This window comes from Limulus polyphemus, unplaced genomic scaffold (genome assembly GCF_000517525.1).
Source record: "Limulus polyphemus unplaced genomic scaffold, Limulus_polyphemus-2.1.2 Scaffold734, whole genome shotgun sequence".
NCBI lineage: Eukaryota > Metazoa > Arthropoda > Merostomata > Xiphosura > Limulidae > Limulus > Limulus polyphemus.
In genome coordinates, this window is record NW_013666344.1 from 177,916 (window position 1) to 195,670 (window position 17,755).

At 32.8% G+C, this 17,755-nt stretch overlaps 1 protein-coding gene across 4 annotated transcripts in view; it reads left to right on the forward strand.

The window, feature by feature from the left end:
• Positions 1-17,755, forward strand: part of LOC106460244 (phosphatidate cytidylyltransferase, photoreceptor-specific-like) — a 103,524-nt gene continuing 85,769 nt past the window's right edge. For 2 of the 4 annotated variants that reach the window (XM_013919928.2, XM_022386910.1), the window contains exons 1-3: positions 1-24; positions 3,888-4,015; positions 6,871-7,018. In XM_013919928.2, coding sequence (XP_013775382.1) covers positions 6,875-7,018 — 144 coding nt within the window. In that variant the 5' untranslated portion in view covers positions 1-24; positions 3,888-4,015; positions 6,871-6,874. Of the gene's footprint in view, positions 25-3,205; positions 3,225-3,887; positions 4,016-6,870; positions 7,019-17,755 lie in introns of those variants that run through there. The other 2 variants (XM_022386909.1, XM_013919929.2) reach the window with 2 other exon arrangements.

Genomic DNA, 17,755 nt, shown 5'->3' on the forward strand with positions numbered 1-17,755 from the left:
TTAAGCCTGTTTACCAAATATCAAGTAAGTATCATATAAAATACTAAAAAGTCATACTATTTTATACGTATACAACGTAATACTAGGGCTTTATGTTCTAGCTTCTAGCATAATATTACTTTTAGAAAGCAATTATGCCTAAAAAACTTTTAACCTTAAATTTTAAGTTGAAATCAAATTTAAAAATTAACAGTAACACTACAGCAGGTAGCTGTACTCCTGCAAAGTGCTAGTACTACTACTAGCAGTGTAGTACAATAGTAGTTGTACTATTACTAGTACGGGTCGTGTAGCTTGATCTATACAGTAAGGTATATCATATAGTGTACCACAGAATGTCCTAGAACTTCATTACGCTAGATTTATTTGCCAACATTGATTTTATCTGATCATTGCATTTACTAAGACATAATATTACTATTAATTTATAAGCTGAGAAATATTTAATGCAATTTTTTATTTTGGGTTTTACTTTTAGTATAATTTTGGGGATTTTATTTTAGGGTACAAAACTATGCCAAAATGTTCAAAATAGTGGTAAATTTCATAATTTTTGTGGTATGTGTAAGAAAAAGAATGTATTTCATCCAGAAATCTAATGCATACAATGAATATCACACTATGGATTGTTAACATGCCTGTAGCATTTTGAATTATTGCTGACATATTTGTATTATATATATTTTTTTACATCAACTGGAAATACATACTACAGTCTTCTCAAATGTAATTTTATTAGATTACACAAAGTACCTGAATTCTTGATCATTAAAACTAAACTCAGAAAAATTTGCTGGTCAAACCATTTCGTATCATGTGGAGTAAGTGCACTCTGCATGTACTGTATTTGGCTGAATATAATGTGCACCCAATTTTGAATGGTTAAATTTAAGAACATTTGTTTTTTACACATCAGTTGTACAAAATGTATTCAATAGTTTCTAAATACAGTAAACAACTATCAATGTATTAAACATCTTTGGAAATCTTTCATTGAAATTTTTTTTTACGTCAGTTTTACAAAATTTATTGAAAAGTTTATATGTGGTAATACACTAAGCTAATCATTCATCTTCACATAAATTTTAACCATCACTAGAATTGTTTCCCATTGGATTTGCTTTCTTGAACCTTTGCTTCGTTCTCTTCTGATTCCCATAGCATTTTGTCATCCGTCCCATCCATTGCATGGGATATGCAACATTTTTTTGAAGTCTTTCATGATGCTTTAATGATTTTCAGTAGTAGCTTTTAGTAAAATACCTAATAAAATGGAAAGTGCACAAATATAATGTGCAGTCAATTTTTTGGGAAGCATTTGTAGGAAAAAAAAAAGTGTGCATTATATTCAGGTACATACAGTAATTGTTATTGGAGTGCTTTCTTTGAGGTACATAAATATCTTTCTTACATTCTTGCTCATTATACAGTGGGTCTGACCACTTTCAGGCTATTTCTTGCACTGAAAGATACAGCTTTGGATTCTTTCCAGCATTTCTTGGAGCCTTATCTGAATCAAGCTTATATATTTTGGTTCTGATGGAGGGCATCTTTTCTTTGTTGGAACAACATTATTTGTAATTGTAGCTTCATTAAATCTCTTTTTTTTTTTTTAGCTTTTCACTATGTACTATATCTCTATAACACTTCCTATGAAATACAGATCCAGGATATTGCACTGACAAAGACTATGCTATCACATAATGTAGTACATTTTGTTTTACTGAACAAAGTGCATTTTTATTGTAATCTGTAAGCTTTTCTAAATTTTCCTTACTTGAAGTTTTACTCAAGTCACTACCTTTACCTAAGCATATGATACATTCTGATTAAGCTTCATTCAGAGCATTCAAGTTTGGTTTATATTTGAACTGAATGGAAAACCATCAGCAAGCCCATAGTACTAGAATTTTGGGAAAAAAAAGGTTTACACATGCATTAGATACATTCAAACTGAATATTTGTTCACTTGATCAAAAGAATTGAATTACAAGAAACAGGAAAAATAGTCCAAAATTTGATGAACTGGAAACCCCCATTGATATTCAGAAATTAAGATATTTGAGGATATTTTACATTTGAGAAAAGTCAAAGGAATAGATAAAAAGTTTTTCCTAACCATGAGAAGACTAGGCCCATTTTTTAAACCTTGGAATGCCAGCATTAAATTTTCAGTCATGAACACTAAGTGGTATGGGGTTATAACTTATTGTGACCTCATGCTGCCATTCTAGGATTAAATCTGTAGTATGGATTATCCTCACAAACAAAACAGCTCTTTAGATCTGATGTCATTTTATATCAAGTCTTTTGGCATTACCAGTTTGTATGCAGAAATATCTTTGTGTGAAAATAATGGAACAGATTTTTTATTACCAATTTTGTTTATATGTAATGTTTTTTTTTTGCCAGTGCCACATCGTGTAAATAGAGTACTATATGCAGAGTGTAGTGAAAGATATTTCATGTACCTTGTCACGAATCATGTCTTATGTCTAATTACTATTTTTGCCATAAGGAAATAATGCAGATATAAGAAAAATGTACCTTGAAATTCTAGGATAGATGAATGTTGGGCTAGAAAAATTTCCTAGTCTGCAAAACACCTGTCAATTATGCATTAACCTTCAATACTATATTTGAAAACTATGGATAGTGCCAAGATATGGGGTGGGGCTCCCAGATAGGCTTAAGTACCAATGAGGAGTCATTTTAGTCATTTCTAGCTAATATTTCCAAAAAATTCTCAAAGATTTTTCCTAAAGAAAAGATGCAAGCCCCTCCCCCTCTTTGGCACCACCCCTGAACTTTCTGGGCAATATGTAGACTTTCTTATAATGCCTTGATGTTGTTAACAAATTGAAAGTAGGAAGTTAACAGTTAAAAATAAACCTGGCATTAAAATAGCACAAGAACATTTGAAAGATAGTACAGAAATGTCTATTTTCTAAAAAGGAAAAAATGGCGCCAAAGTTTTTCCTTTTTAGAAAATAGACATTTTTGTACTATCTTCCAAGTGTTCTTGTGCTATTTTAATTCCAGGTTTAAAAATCAATTTTGGCAGGAGAATCTAGTGGGTTAGCAAACCACTCTGTACTAGTAGCTAAATTGGGTAAAATTATATTACATTAGAGCTTGTGAGTAGTTGCCATGATGTTACAATGTCACATGATTGAAGGATTAGGACCAACTAGTGAACATAACAATGTTTTATGTTTGTATCTGTGAGTGCTTAAATCTCTTTTCTTTCTTTTTTTTTTTTTTTTACAAGTTGCTTACTACTAGTGCAATCTTGTATTGTTGTGGGGTGTATAAACAGATGTAGCATGGACAGTAAGATTAGAAAAATACACCGACAAAAGAAAAAATGAATCACAGGAGTCAATAGGAAACTGTCAACCAAAGTATGATGGTTGCATTTGTGGTCGACATTTCATATCAGTTAAAAGATATTTAACTGCCACATCTTTCTTAGTTGGAGGATGAAATGTGGTTATAATAGATTTAATAATATCATGAAGTCAGATAAAAAGTGAACAAAAAATTAATTATATATCAATTATATAACAACAGTATGCTACTGAACTATGCATTGAAATAAAATACAGTGACATAACATGAGTGTTTGTATTAGTTTTATACCAACATTTATTTAAGAAATAAAAATAAATGTACAACAGGCAAAATCTTATTAAGTGCTAGATGATTAAGGTGTACAGTCATTATATAGATTATAAGTATTTATAAATTTAAACCTACTGTCTAATGTTTTATTCAGCTAATACAGTGTTACTAAACAGAACATGAAGTCAAGTTTGAAATTGTAACAACTTTTTATGCTGAGAGAACTGAAGTGTCAAGTTTTACAAAAAGATTTTATTTTTCAGATACAATATTTTGTAATAATGCATCAAATGACAAAGTGTTGTTAATAATGTATGAAAGATCATCACTGACTTGAAACTACCAGTCGGGAACTACTAGTACAGCTGCCACTGTACCACTAGTTTAACAGGTATTACAGTATTACAACATTACATAAAGTGTAGCTTATTATAGACCACAATAGTAATGAAAAATGTTATCATGGTCTGTGTTTAAGAATGCGTGTATTTGATTTTATAAATATACATTCTGATAGTGACTATGTTTTAGTTAACTATATATGTTTTATTAAACTACATACAAGTAAATCTATCGGAATCATAGGCTCTAAGGAGCATGATGTAATATTAAAAAGTTAAAATTTCAAGTACTTGTGTACATATAATTAAAACACTCAAAACGCTGATTGTTTGAGTGTTCTAACAAGTAAATTCTAACATAATGTTTGACATAAATAATATTGCTAGGTGATTTTACCTTAATATCTTGCTCTTTAAGATTCTGAAGAGCTCCAAGTGAAGGACTAAAACTCAAAAAGGGAAATAATGATTTGTGCTTTAAGATTGATAAAAGTATGAGCATTAACATTTAGGCATTACATTATTTAAAAGAAACTGGTGGAGTTCTGCATAGGCCTACATATGCATGGAATAGTCTAATAGTAGATTGACAGCCAACAATTTATAAGCATAATGAAGTGGTTTGTTTTTAGGGAACATACTACATGTTTATTCAGGTATCAGAGCAGTGTTCTGTCAAAACATATAGTATATTCCTCAAAAATATACCGCTTCATTATGCCTACATACCACTGATTGTCACTTTACTGTTATATTAGCAGAATGTGTTTCCACATATAAGTATTGAATAGTCTAATTATACAGTGATAGCTAAGTGTGGATATCCATCTGCACTTAACTATTAATGTCATTGTAATCTACAGTAACCCAATAGCTGCTGTGTGAGCTATAAGAAATAATCTTCACATATATATACTTTAATACAAGCAAGGAATGTATGCATACATGTATGCCTTCAGTGATTTATTATATGCCTTTATTGTTTCTTTGGTGTTGAAACTGAATCCTAAATAAGGCCAGTGGCATGGGTCATCTGTCCATCCTCTATTTGAAACAAATTGGTCTGGTGATATAGCCTGTCCATTATTATGTTTAATTTAATCAACATAGCAGTATTTTGCTTCTGAGGTCTGTTCACGCACACTTTATAGTTTAAGAATCTTTGACAATGAATTGCATGGCTGTTTTTTTTCATAGTCACTGAGGAGTTTGCCATTGTTCAATGAAAAGTTTGCCTACCAAATCATTGTGCATATGTCATCATAATGTGCTTGTTTTCAAACATGGTTCCTCCTATATGATGATTACCTACCTAACATAAAAAATTTAGCATACTCTAAAAATCAATCTAGAAATATTATAACATGATCTGTTGTATGCACCAGGTAAATAAGATAAAAGCAAAATAAAAAAGATCGTGTTCCCCACTTTGGGGCCAATAATTATTTAGAAGAATAATGATCAAATGCCACTATTTGATTTGAGTATTCAAGAGTTGGTGGTGGGTTGTGTTGGCTAGTGGCTTTCAATCTAGTCTGCCACTTCAAAATTTGGGATGGCTAATGCAGATAACCCTGAGTAACTTTGTGCAAGATTCAACAAATAAATTATAGTAGTGGCATTTAATCAGTGGCCTGTAGGCAATCTGATTAGTTACATAATTTTCCTACTGATAACCATGTTGCATACATGCTTGATGTACAAGCCTTTGGTTACTACCAAGACATTTTGTGCACTCCCAACATTTTGTAAATCCATTCTTAAATATATTAGATCTTTAAGTGGTACTCAGACCACTGCTGTGTCTTTGTATTTAAGCCAATCTGATGAGCCGTGATAGTGGGCAAAAGGCCTCATTGGTACAAGATATGACAAATGTAGTGTGGTTGACATATTCTCTTTTACTCTCACTCATGGCTCTGGGAACAAGAAGACTAGCTTGCTGGTTTGCCAATTCTTGTGAATGATAGTATAGTTGATTAAAATTAATGTTAATAAATATAAGTAATCAATGTATGTTGAAATTAAGAAGTAAATAAATAATGCTGTGTTATTAATTCTTACTGACTTGTAAGTGATTTGAATAAAACTGTTAATAATAACAGTTCACTTGCTTGATTTTGTTCACACTGTAACAGCCATTGTTCATGAAAACTGGTAATGTATATAGTACATAGACCACAACTATGTCTGTTGTGTCCTAGTCAGTGTGATGAGCCCTGGTATGAGGTGAAAACCATCATTGGTACAGAATATAGCAAATGTAGTGTGGTTGGCATATTATAACCCATTCTCCTTTGCTTTCACTCATGTGTTCAGAGAATAGATCTGTTTTTCAGTTTCTATTATGTTTGTACATATTTCAAATTTTAATTATACTAACAGTTGAACTTACTTAGATCTCTCAACTCAGGAACTTGAACAGTTATCCACATTCATATCAAAATAAGTGTTTGATATTAGTATCATAAAATTTTTCTAAGATTTTGACATTATTTACATTATTTCTGTTATAGCATGTCCCATATAAACGACTTTAAATATCAGTATGGCATTAAATTTAATACTATTATTATGATAACTGATGCAGTTAATGATTATTTCTCACATAATAAATTATTTGAAAATTGTAAATCCTCTTTTGTACCTTAAAGTCTACAGTTGAGAGCTATTGAATAATAAATGTTTAAAGGTATAACTGAAACAAAATTACCACTAGTAAATGTTGTCTAGTGATGTCACACCCCATTGACCAATCCCAGCACTGCACCTCTTTCTAGCTAACCTTGTATCTATATTATTGGACTTACCTTGTCATTGAGTGTTTTGTTGTTGGTGTATATAAGTATAGGCTGTATTAGATATGATAATGTTGTTGTTTTATATATTTTTTTGTCTTTTCCAGTGAAATGCTTCAATCAGAAATGCGTAAAGAGAATGCTGTAGACAAAGAGTGGAAAAAAGAACAAGGACAAGAAAAACTCAGATTTAGAACAAGATCAACACTTAACACGTTTAGAACAAGATCTGATCTGACTTCACAAGCACATGATGTAGGTAACTACAATTTACGAGTAGTTTTTGCAATATTTGTAGGATTAGATGTAAGTATTACAAAATTTATGTTGCATTCCTCTTAGGTTACACAATTTGTCATTCATCTGATGTTCTACATTGGCACTGGTGCATTGTTGTCCAACTGTCAGGCCTGCCTAACCTTAACATTGAGAAATTATTACGTACCTAGCTCAGTATTTGGGCTATGGTGTAGTGTTGTCATGGTGGATGGTTGATGCAAATATTTTGTAACATCACAAAGTGCTTGAATTGTAATTACTTTAAATAGTTAAGAAGTAGAACTGCATAAGTGTAATGCAAGAAGTGTAAAATATACTTGTACTCATATATGTACATAAATAAACTGAATTGATTACCTTATTGATCTGTCAATAATTTCATCAAAGTTAATGTTTGATTATAATGTACCTTAAAACATCAATTCCGATATAATACTTATCTCTGCTAACACATTATCTTTTCCTGAGTTTGTGCTGCCCTCTATGTGCAAAATGTTGTTTGCTTGCCACTAGCCTTGAGTCTCCCACCTAAGTTCATGTTTCTACGTGCCATTGCTGTGCTGTAACATGCAAATAAGCATGTGACAACCCTTCACCAGTAAGAGTGCAATACATCCTCCTAGCACAGCTGACTCCCTTTTTACTGATTGTTCAATCCTCACTTCTTAATTTGACATATGCAAGTTTATGTGTGTATTTTTTTGCTTGTGCCAAAGGTTTACACAGTAGTTTCTGACATTTTTTTTTTTGTCTTTGGAAGGATTAGTTTGATTGCTTTTTTTTCTTTTCCACATTATGTAATCATAGGTTCATGCTACTACGAGTATGTCTTGTGTTGATTCACAAGATTATATTCATGCTGGACAGACAACAACTATGGCATCAGGCTCCTCTTTGTCTGCCAAGAAGGTATCGGCGATAGTGCATCAAGAGATGGAGTCCTACATGTGGCCTGATCCGTCATTTGACTCAGGTACAGATATTCCTTTACTTGTGGATCTGATTCACAAAGACAAGGATTTTGACAACCTTTTTCCTCTACCTGCTTTTACTACACTTTTCCAATCCATTGCCTTTGATCTACTTCGACCTACCTTGTCCTTCATGGACATGGTTTTTCAGATTAGTTACCTTTTGTCACTTTATCCTAGTCTTATGGTTTTTCCCTTTCTTTGTTGCATTATGGCCCTGCTACTGATTATTTTGTTTTCCCTCTTTCTCCTGATATCCAGGTCCATGGTGATCAATTTCTCTCTCATCTTTGTGCTGGTGCCAGCATGCCTCATCCTCCTCACTTGGCGGACGTACATGCTGTGGCCTATCATTGGGCTGAGTTTCCCTTTCTTGACTCTCAGAACTTGGAGTTGCTTATTAAAGCGTGGGGTGAGATCCCTTATCTTCTCATCATCTTTCCCCTGCCCAATTCTCCCATCTTCATGCTCACATGTACTACTCTATTACAATATCTCTCTTCTAACCACCTTCTTTCTTAGGCTATCCAGTGTTCACCTGAGGGATTATCTGCAGATACTCGTTTTCTTGTTTTTTCTATGTTGACACGTTTATCTTCTTTTGCTATATTTTTCCATACGTGATTGTTTTGTTGTTGGGACTTATTAGGCAGGAATGCCATACTTTCTCAAGTGCATTTGGCAGCTTCTTATCTCCAAAAACCTTTATCTGACTCCTTTCCTTTGCCAGTATGTTTTGCAAGAGTCCTAAATTCTCTGGAATCTTGTGTGAAGGCTGTGTGTCAACACACTTCCATTTCTTCTCTAGTTTCCTGTCCATCGCAAGCCTCTCCTGCACCGATTACTGTATCCCATCCTCCAGCTTCCTCTTCTTGCCATGTAGCCTTCCTTCTTTCTCATTCTATTCATTGTTCATTTTTCCTTGTTGTCTATCAATGAAAATCTCACATATTCTGTAGCTGGTCTCTGCATCATGCTTTCTCTTCTTCCTGGCCTTCTCCCCCCCCCCATATTTCTGAATTTTTTACATAGCTGTTCAACCAAGGCTTCCTTTTCATCCTCCACATCCTGCTTCCATCGTGATTGGGACCTGAATGATGTTAACCATCCCTTTACCCTTCCTACCTTTGAACTTTTAGCCTCTTATTCATTGTACCATCTTTTGCTTAAATTTATTTCTTACTTCTTTTTGCCTGTGACCATAGGAGATCTAATGTATAAGCCATTGATGCTTCCCATATTCTTCTCCATCATTCTTATATTGTTCTGTATCTTGATCATGATTTTCTCTCTGAAGTGTCTGTGGCTTGTGAGGGAAACAACAGGTTCACCCCATCTCCCTTTGGTTTCATCCATTTCTCACCTTTATTCTCATTTTGCTCCTGATTGTTTTCTCTGTCCCCTCCATGCAGTTAGATATTATTTGGCCTGCATGCCTTTTTTTGTTGTTGTTCACAATACCGTCTTTTTTTCTTTGGAACTCCTCTTCTACTCGAGATATTTTACCCATTAATCTCATGGGTATTGGCTATGGCAGCTCATCTGTCTAGCTTATATTTCTTTGGACTTGGATTCACTTCAGCTCTTTTTAGATATCTCTCTGGCTGCTCACTTCTCTCATCCATTGGAAGAGATTGTACAGGCTGGCATATGGACTACCCCGCATACTTTAATTGAACATTATCTTAATCATATAGCCATCTCTTCTTCATCAGGATATCGACTTCTTCCAGTTGCCATTCTACATACACCTTAGTGTATTCTTTCTCTCTTCCCTTTACAGGGGCCATATTCTACATCCCAGGATCCTGCTGAGTGGCATGTGGTTTCTGGCAGGGTATATTTATATTTAAATCTACACCATGCAGCCATTCAGCTCTGTAATGTTCACAGATGAGATGGGATGTTCTACAGGATCATTAGAGGTTTTCTCATGGTATATTATTTGCTAAACAAGGCCTGATCTTTACCATTCCTACTCATGGAGTATTATGAGTAAAGCGGTGTCAAGATTGTTGCCTATCCCTCTGGTCCTAATTGGATAAACTGGGACTGCTCTTAAAAATAGGGTTTTGTGGTCAGCCATTGCACTGTTTTAATGTGTTGTGTTCCCCCAGGCTCCACGATGAGCTTTCATACCCCTTCTTCTATTGGAGTATGGGAGTTCTTGCCACTCACCAGATCCTAGCCACTGGGCTGGTGGACCATGGAAGCTTCCTCCTGAGTGTTATCAATTCTACTCTGAAGAGAGTAAGGTGGTACTGTTCTGTTGGTGTAGATGATGTGTACAACCCTTCTACCATGGAATGAACAAAAAATTCCCAATGCTGTCTGGTTTTGGACTTATGATGACCCACCACATACAGCTCACCTCTCTGACTGGCTTCCCTCATTTTACCACTGCCTGGATGTTGGTTCCAGGGTGGTCTGGTGTTGGATAGGCACAGGTTCAACCAATATAAGTCCTCTTTGTGATTGGTATAGATTCTTCTCCTCCTACCTTAGACAGGAGTTGATTCATCATGTTATCTTTCCCCTATCCTACCATTGCCCAGATGTTGTGTTCCCAGGTGGCCTGATGTTGGATGTGTGCAGGGTCAGCACACATGGACACTACCTAGATCTACAGAATGGAAATTACTTTTTCCTTCTGCTTTGTGGTATAGAGGTGAAGATAGTTGGGACCCTCCTTCTACTGTGGACCAAGTTAAAAATACCTGATGCTTTTTGGTTTTGGACAGAAGTTGACCCGACATGTATGGTCTGACATGCCCTAGCCACACTGCATCATATGGCCTGTCTATATTTCATATTTAGAGTCTGGACTGTGCTTGTTTTCTTCTTGACTTGGTGACACAGATTTTCACTAAGGGTGAAGAGTACACCTTGGTACAGAAGAAGTGTGGTCTTCCATGGGTGTGCCTCTATACTTTTTCAAGGTATAGGGTGTCACACTCCATGGGTTCTCTTCAGGCATTTTCTGAAGGGGGCTTATCTAGGTAACTTTTGCAATGGTCCCTTCACCACTTCAATGTGGGATTCTAACTAATATGTAAGAAGAGGTAAGGTATCATATCGGAAATTAACATTTCTCCAACACTGAAAATGTATTTCCGATAGATACTTGTCTCTTTTTCACACTTCCCACCCATCCTCTTCACTTCTGGTGCATCTTTTTTTGCCTAATCTCTAAGTGACGATTGAACAATCACTATAGATGGAGTCAGCTGTGCTGTGAGGGTATTTTGCGCTCCTATTTGTGGAGGGTTTTTTGCATGCAACAATGCAGCAATATTACATGAAACCGTGAATTTAGGTGGGAGCTTCAAGGCTAGTGAGCAAATAAAATTGAGCATATAAAGGGCAGCAGAAAATTGGGAAACCAATATGCAAGCAGAGGTAAATATCTATCAGAAATACATTTTTTAGTGTTTTAAAATGTTAACTTAACCCTTTCCACATGGGTCATGGGCAAAGGCCATGTCATCACATTTGTTGACTCGCATTCAAAATTTGATTGAACTACTATTTTATAAATTTATGTCAAAAAGTTTGGTATCAACTGTAACTTATAATTCAAATGTTAATATTAGAGATTATTTCTTAATTTAAAAGTAAGAAATTAAAAAACACAACCTAAACATTGATTTTTGTGTGTTACGTGGTATGTTGAATGCAGCACTGATTCAAATTAGATGTTTGTGGTGTCAAATTACAAAGTCTATAGTTTCGTATGAATTAGGAAACCAAATTACCAATATTAACAAGTTGGAATATAAAATAAGAACCTCCTATCTTTTCTATTTGCCAAGATATTGTTCATGTTCTGAATCAAACACAGTAGCCCTACTCACCTCTTTGCATTTTTGGAATAGCTCCCTTATATACACTTACTTCTGTATATGACATGTGAATAACCAATTAGAAGCTCAGAATGTCTTCCTAGTGGCTTTCTCAGCCACTTTTAAGTATTACGATGTCACCTCATTCTTTCGATATGAATCTTCAAGCTGGTAAGATGAGTCTTTAGTCTGCTCGAAATTTCATATTTTTTAGACCCAAATACAGCTTAATTACTAAGCTTGATAAATTATGGTGGAATTATATGGTGCTGATATATTAATTTATGATTTTTAGGTTATTTCAAATGTATATATAAAATCTAAAAAAAAATATTTTGTTTTACATCCTCCATGTGCGAAATTTTATAAGGCTTAACAACCTACGACAAGCAGCAAACGAGCACAAAGGTCATAACTAGAAGAGATAATTGTTTGCTTTACTTCTTTATTTACTGTTGTATATTTTTAAAAAAATAATTATAAGAACTTATTTATAAATAGAATTAATGCATATACATATATTATGTATAATAATTGAAATGTGACTGTATCTTACAAAATAATAGTTCAGTAAAACACAGCCAAGACAAGTCACTATGTAAAGCCCAGTTTTATATTTTTGGATACAGTAACATGAGTGCATGTATGCCACATCATTGTAACTTCTGTGTTATTAATGTTAGCCAAGCATGGCTGAAAGGTCAATATAATGAATATATATAAATGTATAATGTTGTGAGATCTAAGCTATTTAGTCTAAACGTTTGTGTTTTTGTGTTATTATTTCTAGTGATTCTGAAATGAAAAAGGCATAAATTATATTTATTTTCTAATTTTTTTTATGGTGATTACGAGATCAACCAGAGAATCGTTAGTGAAAATAACAGATGAAATTTAGTTTTTACTTAAGAAACATTTGATAATTATCTGAATGTCATGAAGATTTTGAATGTGAAATTTGAAAATTTTCTGATGAATAAAAGTATTTTTAATCTTAAAATGAAAATTACTTTGCATGATAGATAGGCAAGATGTGAAAAGAAAAAAGGCATGAGAAAAACATTGCTTAACAAGCCTTAAGACTTAATAAAAAAATCTGATAACTTGCATATGAAAGCCTTGTATTGTTTACTGATAATCTGCCAAATTTGTGAACATATGCTTACTAATTTAAAAGTTATATCATGAAAACTATAACAATCACAAAATGGTTACGAGGTCAGTCCCAGGGACCATGCCTTTGCTGACAGAGTTAAAAGCGCACTAAAATCCAATTTTTCCAATGATTGATTGAGATATTTGCCTCTGAGAGAATAAATTTGACTATAGCTGTACAGAATTGCTTCTATTGAGGCTAAGGCAGTCAGTGAAGTCTCACTCTCAAAACATTCCCTAATAGAAAGAATTTTGTTAACAAGAGAACATAAAATATTATTCATCTTGACAATAGGAATGCATTCTCCTTCTGCTCACCCACAGTTCAATCTCTGATCACATGTAAAACTAAGAAACACTAAGCTTACATTTTGTGCTAATTCTGAGGTCTGACAATTTTTGCTGACACTGCAATCTATAGAATGTGAATGTATGGAGCCTTCTGATAGAGCTGGGCAACTAGTGGAAATTAATAATTAGTTAATTTGGGCTCATTAATCAATTACATTCAACTGATATATTATTATTACATGAAACTTGAATAGTTGAAATAATCAAAGACAGTAATAATCAAAAATACTAATTTTGAGTAACTGATTATTTTCATGAGTCATGACAATTAGTTTAAGCTGAACAACCTTGAATTAATCTAAAATAATAATCAGAAGTCATATTGGCAGTATTTTAATCAGTTAGATAATTGGAATTATTGAAAAGAGTAATGATCAGAAACACTAATTTCAATTAATTGATTATTTTTGTGATATTAATTGATTTAGTCATAAATTTGATTAATGAATTCTTTTAAATAACACTGATCAGTGCAATTGATGCTTATAGGTAATCAATTAAACAAGTTAATTAATAACTCAAATCTACTCTGATGGTGCCAGCATTTTTATTCTTAAACCTTGTAGGAGCTCAGCAAGGAGGTAGTGATGGTTTTATCATATTTTAAGAATTGCTTGACACTAGTGACATTTTTGATTATTAGAATCGTGCAAATATAATTCTTATATGTAAAAAGGAAGGGATGAAACGTGAGTAAATCAGAAGAATTGTGGGCCTAAAATTTGAGTTTAGAATTTACTGTCACAAATAATTTAAATACTTTGCATTAAAAACATTATTAACCAACTGAATAAAGTTATTAGGGTATCTGCTCTTATTGAATGATGATGTCACAGTCTGTGTTATTATCTTGAATTTCAGAAATTGATCGAAGTTGGCTTATTGAAAGAAAGAGTGGTAATAAACAAACGTTTTTTTTTATTAGTGGTGTTCCTTAGAGGTCGTTTTGGGGATTTTTGTTGCTCATTATTTATTTCAAGAATTTGATTAACTTCTTTTACAGTATTTCCAAATTTGGTGATTATATTGAGATTGTGAGAAGAATTGATACTGTTCCATGTAGGGTTATAGGGTCATATTCAAAAAGAACTACTAAGTCTTAGTGAATCAGTTTTAGCATTGAGAAGTCTAGTAAGACTAATAGGATATGGAAATTTAGAAAGGAGTAAATTCAAAGAGTATCAGTTGGTATTGTGGAAAAGATTTTTTTATAAAATGTGATTGTGGACAGGAACTTGAAACCTTTAGTTGTGATGAAAAGAGAAAATAGAATTTGATTTCTGGGATAATTTTATAGAAATAATGGACTTCAGAAGATGTGTGTTACCTTATATAAGACTATCCCATATCTGAATACTGTTTACAGTTTCGATCCATTTACTATGAGATTGCTGGAAAGAGTGGGAGACAGGTTATTAAAATTATAATTAGTATAAGGAATTTGAGATATTAAGAAAGACTTAAAGATTGACTTGATTCAGATTTTTAAAGCACTTCAGTGACCTGCTATTGAACTGAATGTTTGTTATTGGATGAAAAGGGTTGAAGAAGATTGATCTATTAATAGGGAAAATACAGATGGCATGAAGAAATAATAAGTCAGGATAAAGGTTGTTTTTTTTGGGGGAGTAGTCTGTTGAAATTGAAAATTGTAGGTGTCTTACAGTTATTAGAAAGTTAGGGTTATAGAAGCATGTTCATTTAGCATTCAGGTACAAGTCTCGATTAGACTCGAACCTTTGGCTGCTTGTAATGAGGAAGGAAATAATCAAGAGATTTACTATTAGAGAATCTCTTATCATGTATACCAATAGAATAACTTGTTGTGGAGAGCATAGAAAGTCTAGGAATAGAATTGGCATGCTAGATATTGAAGTATGGAATACTGCAGTGTGTGTATGTAACAGTGCTGGAATATTATGTTTTATAGTGCATGTATGAGGGAATGATGTCGAAATTTGTAAATTGAAAGTGCTTCTTAAAAAGCACTGAACACTATGGTAGATGTTTATGAATAGAAACAGATGTGTATCTTCTATTAGTATCCCCCCCCCCCTCCAGGCCAGTAAGGGAATGAACTCATTAGCGAGGTTCAATGCTTAAAGTAAAGATTATATTCTAGAGATGGATTACACTTAAGTATGGGAGGTTTTATGTATAGGATATTTGGTGAAGCACTAAATATATTCATTAAAGTTTGTGTAAACTTAACTTTCATGGTGATGAGGTAGCTTGGGTAATTGGAATAGATTTTTTGATAGGCTAACTAGTCCAGTGAAATGTTTGGGTAAAACAAAAAGATATAGAGCCAAACAATTTAAATAACAGTTTCAAAGATAAGTCTATCAGATTTAAAGATAAACATAGTAGATTCAAGAATGAGTTTAGATTTGTAATGTTAGGAGTATTAGAAACAAAGTAGACCAGTTCAAGACATAAGGTGAAGTGTGCACCTCGTCATTGCAACTTCTGTAATGTTAGTCAGGCATGGCTGAAAGGTAAAAAAAATAAATAATAATAATAAATATATATATATAGTTGTATAATGTTATGAGATTTAAGCTATTTAGACTAAACATTTGTGTTTTCATGTTATAATTTGTAGTCATTCTAGAATGAAAAAAAAAAGCACAATATATATCTATTTCCTAATTTTTATCATGATTACAGGATCAGTCAAATTGACCAGACCCATACGAAGATACAATAGTGAAAATAACAGATAAATGTATATGAATAGTCAACATTTGAAAGAAAAAATGCATGAGAAAAACATTACTTAAAAAATCTTAAAACTTAATCAAATAATCTGATATTTTGCATATGAAAGCAAATATGCAAAATTTGGTGAAGTAATACTTACTGTATTGAAAGTTATAGCATGAAACTATAATAAACACAAAATGGTTATGAGGTTGGCCCTGGGACAGAGTACATACTGAAAAAGTTAATAATCAAAATAGATAATGTAAGAAGATCTATGCATGACTGCCAGTGTAATCTATTATTTTGTTCTTCTTTAAAATAGTGTTCTTTCCTACTCAAAATACCAAATTGCAAACTTGTTGCCATAGCAATTAATACACCCTTCGCTAACAGACCACTAATAGTTTTCAGAATATCGCCTCATGATTGTCCAATTATTACTGTGTATCTAGCCCTATTCATCAGGCAAGCATTTAACATAACTTGAATCCGGCCATAACACAAAATGTATGAAAATTCCTTTATTTTGTAGTTTTTAATTTTTTTAATGAAAACGTGTCTCTTAAAACATAAACCAAAAAAATATATTGTATCAGAAAAGGCCAAAAATGCTTGAAAATCATCAGAATTTTTTGTCACTGAAAGACAGATACTCTTACTGGAAATAATAGATCTAATCTTTGGATTCTACAGCCATTTTTTTCTGTCATGCAGATTATAATTCTAATAATTGCTTGCATAATACAAAGGTTAAATTTTTACATATAAAATGACTGGCAGACATACTAATTCATAGATGTATGTCAATAAGTTTGGCATCAATTGTAGATTATAATTCAATGGTTATATTAGTTAGTTTCTTAATTTGAAAGTAAATATTAAAAAAAAGGTTAAATATCAATTTTTGTGTGTCATGTGATACATGGCCTTCTGGGTTTGGTCAGATTGCATTTTATGATGCCCACACTATAACATCTATAGTTTTGTATGAATTAGAAACTCAAATTTCCTTTATTGGCAAGCTACAATATATAATAAGAACCTTCTACCTTTTCTATTTGCTTAGATGTCATGATATTTAGTGAATCCACCATATTGGCTCCGTCCACCACTTCATCATTTGAGAATTGTTTAGCTACACCTGCTTTTATATACCGGTAACTTTATAACCAATTGAAAGCTATACATTTCTTCTACATAATTCTGTCACTCTTCTTAAGTTGTTTACATGAGAAAAGCTCTTATATTGTTGGAAAGTTTGAATTATTACTATCAAGGCTATTTTGTGAATAAAAATTGTTTTTTTAGATCCAAGTACAATTTAGTTTCGAAGCATGATAAATTACATTGGATTCTTGGGTTATCTGTATAGTGAATTATTATTATTTTATTGCAAAATGCTTATGTAAAGTCTACAAAAATTATTATTTTTCAATCTCCACATGTGAATTTGGACAAGGCTTAGCAAGTGTGGTTCACGAGTGCAAACGAGGACTTCGTGGCATCGTAAGTAGTAGAGGTCATTGTTTTCCAAATATTTTTTATTTACTGTTCTATGTTTGAAAAAAACAAACAACTGACATTTAAGTAATTATTTGAAAATAATATTAATATATATATATATATGTGTGTGTGTGTATGTGTGTGTGTGTGTGTGTGTGGTAGCCAATATGTTACTGTATTTTACA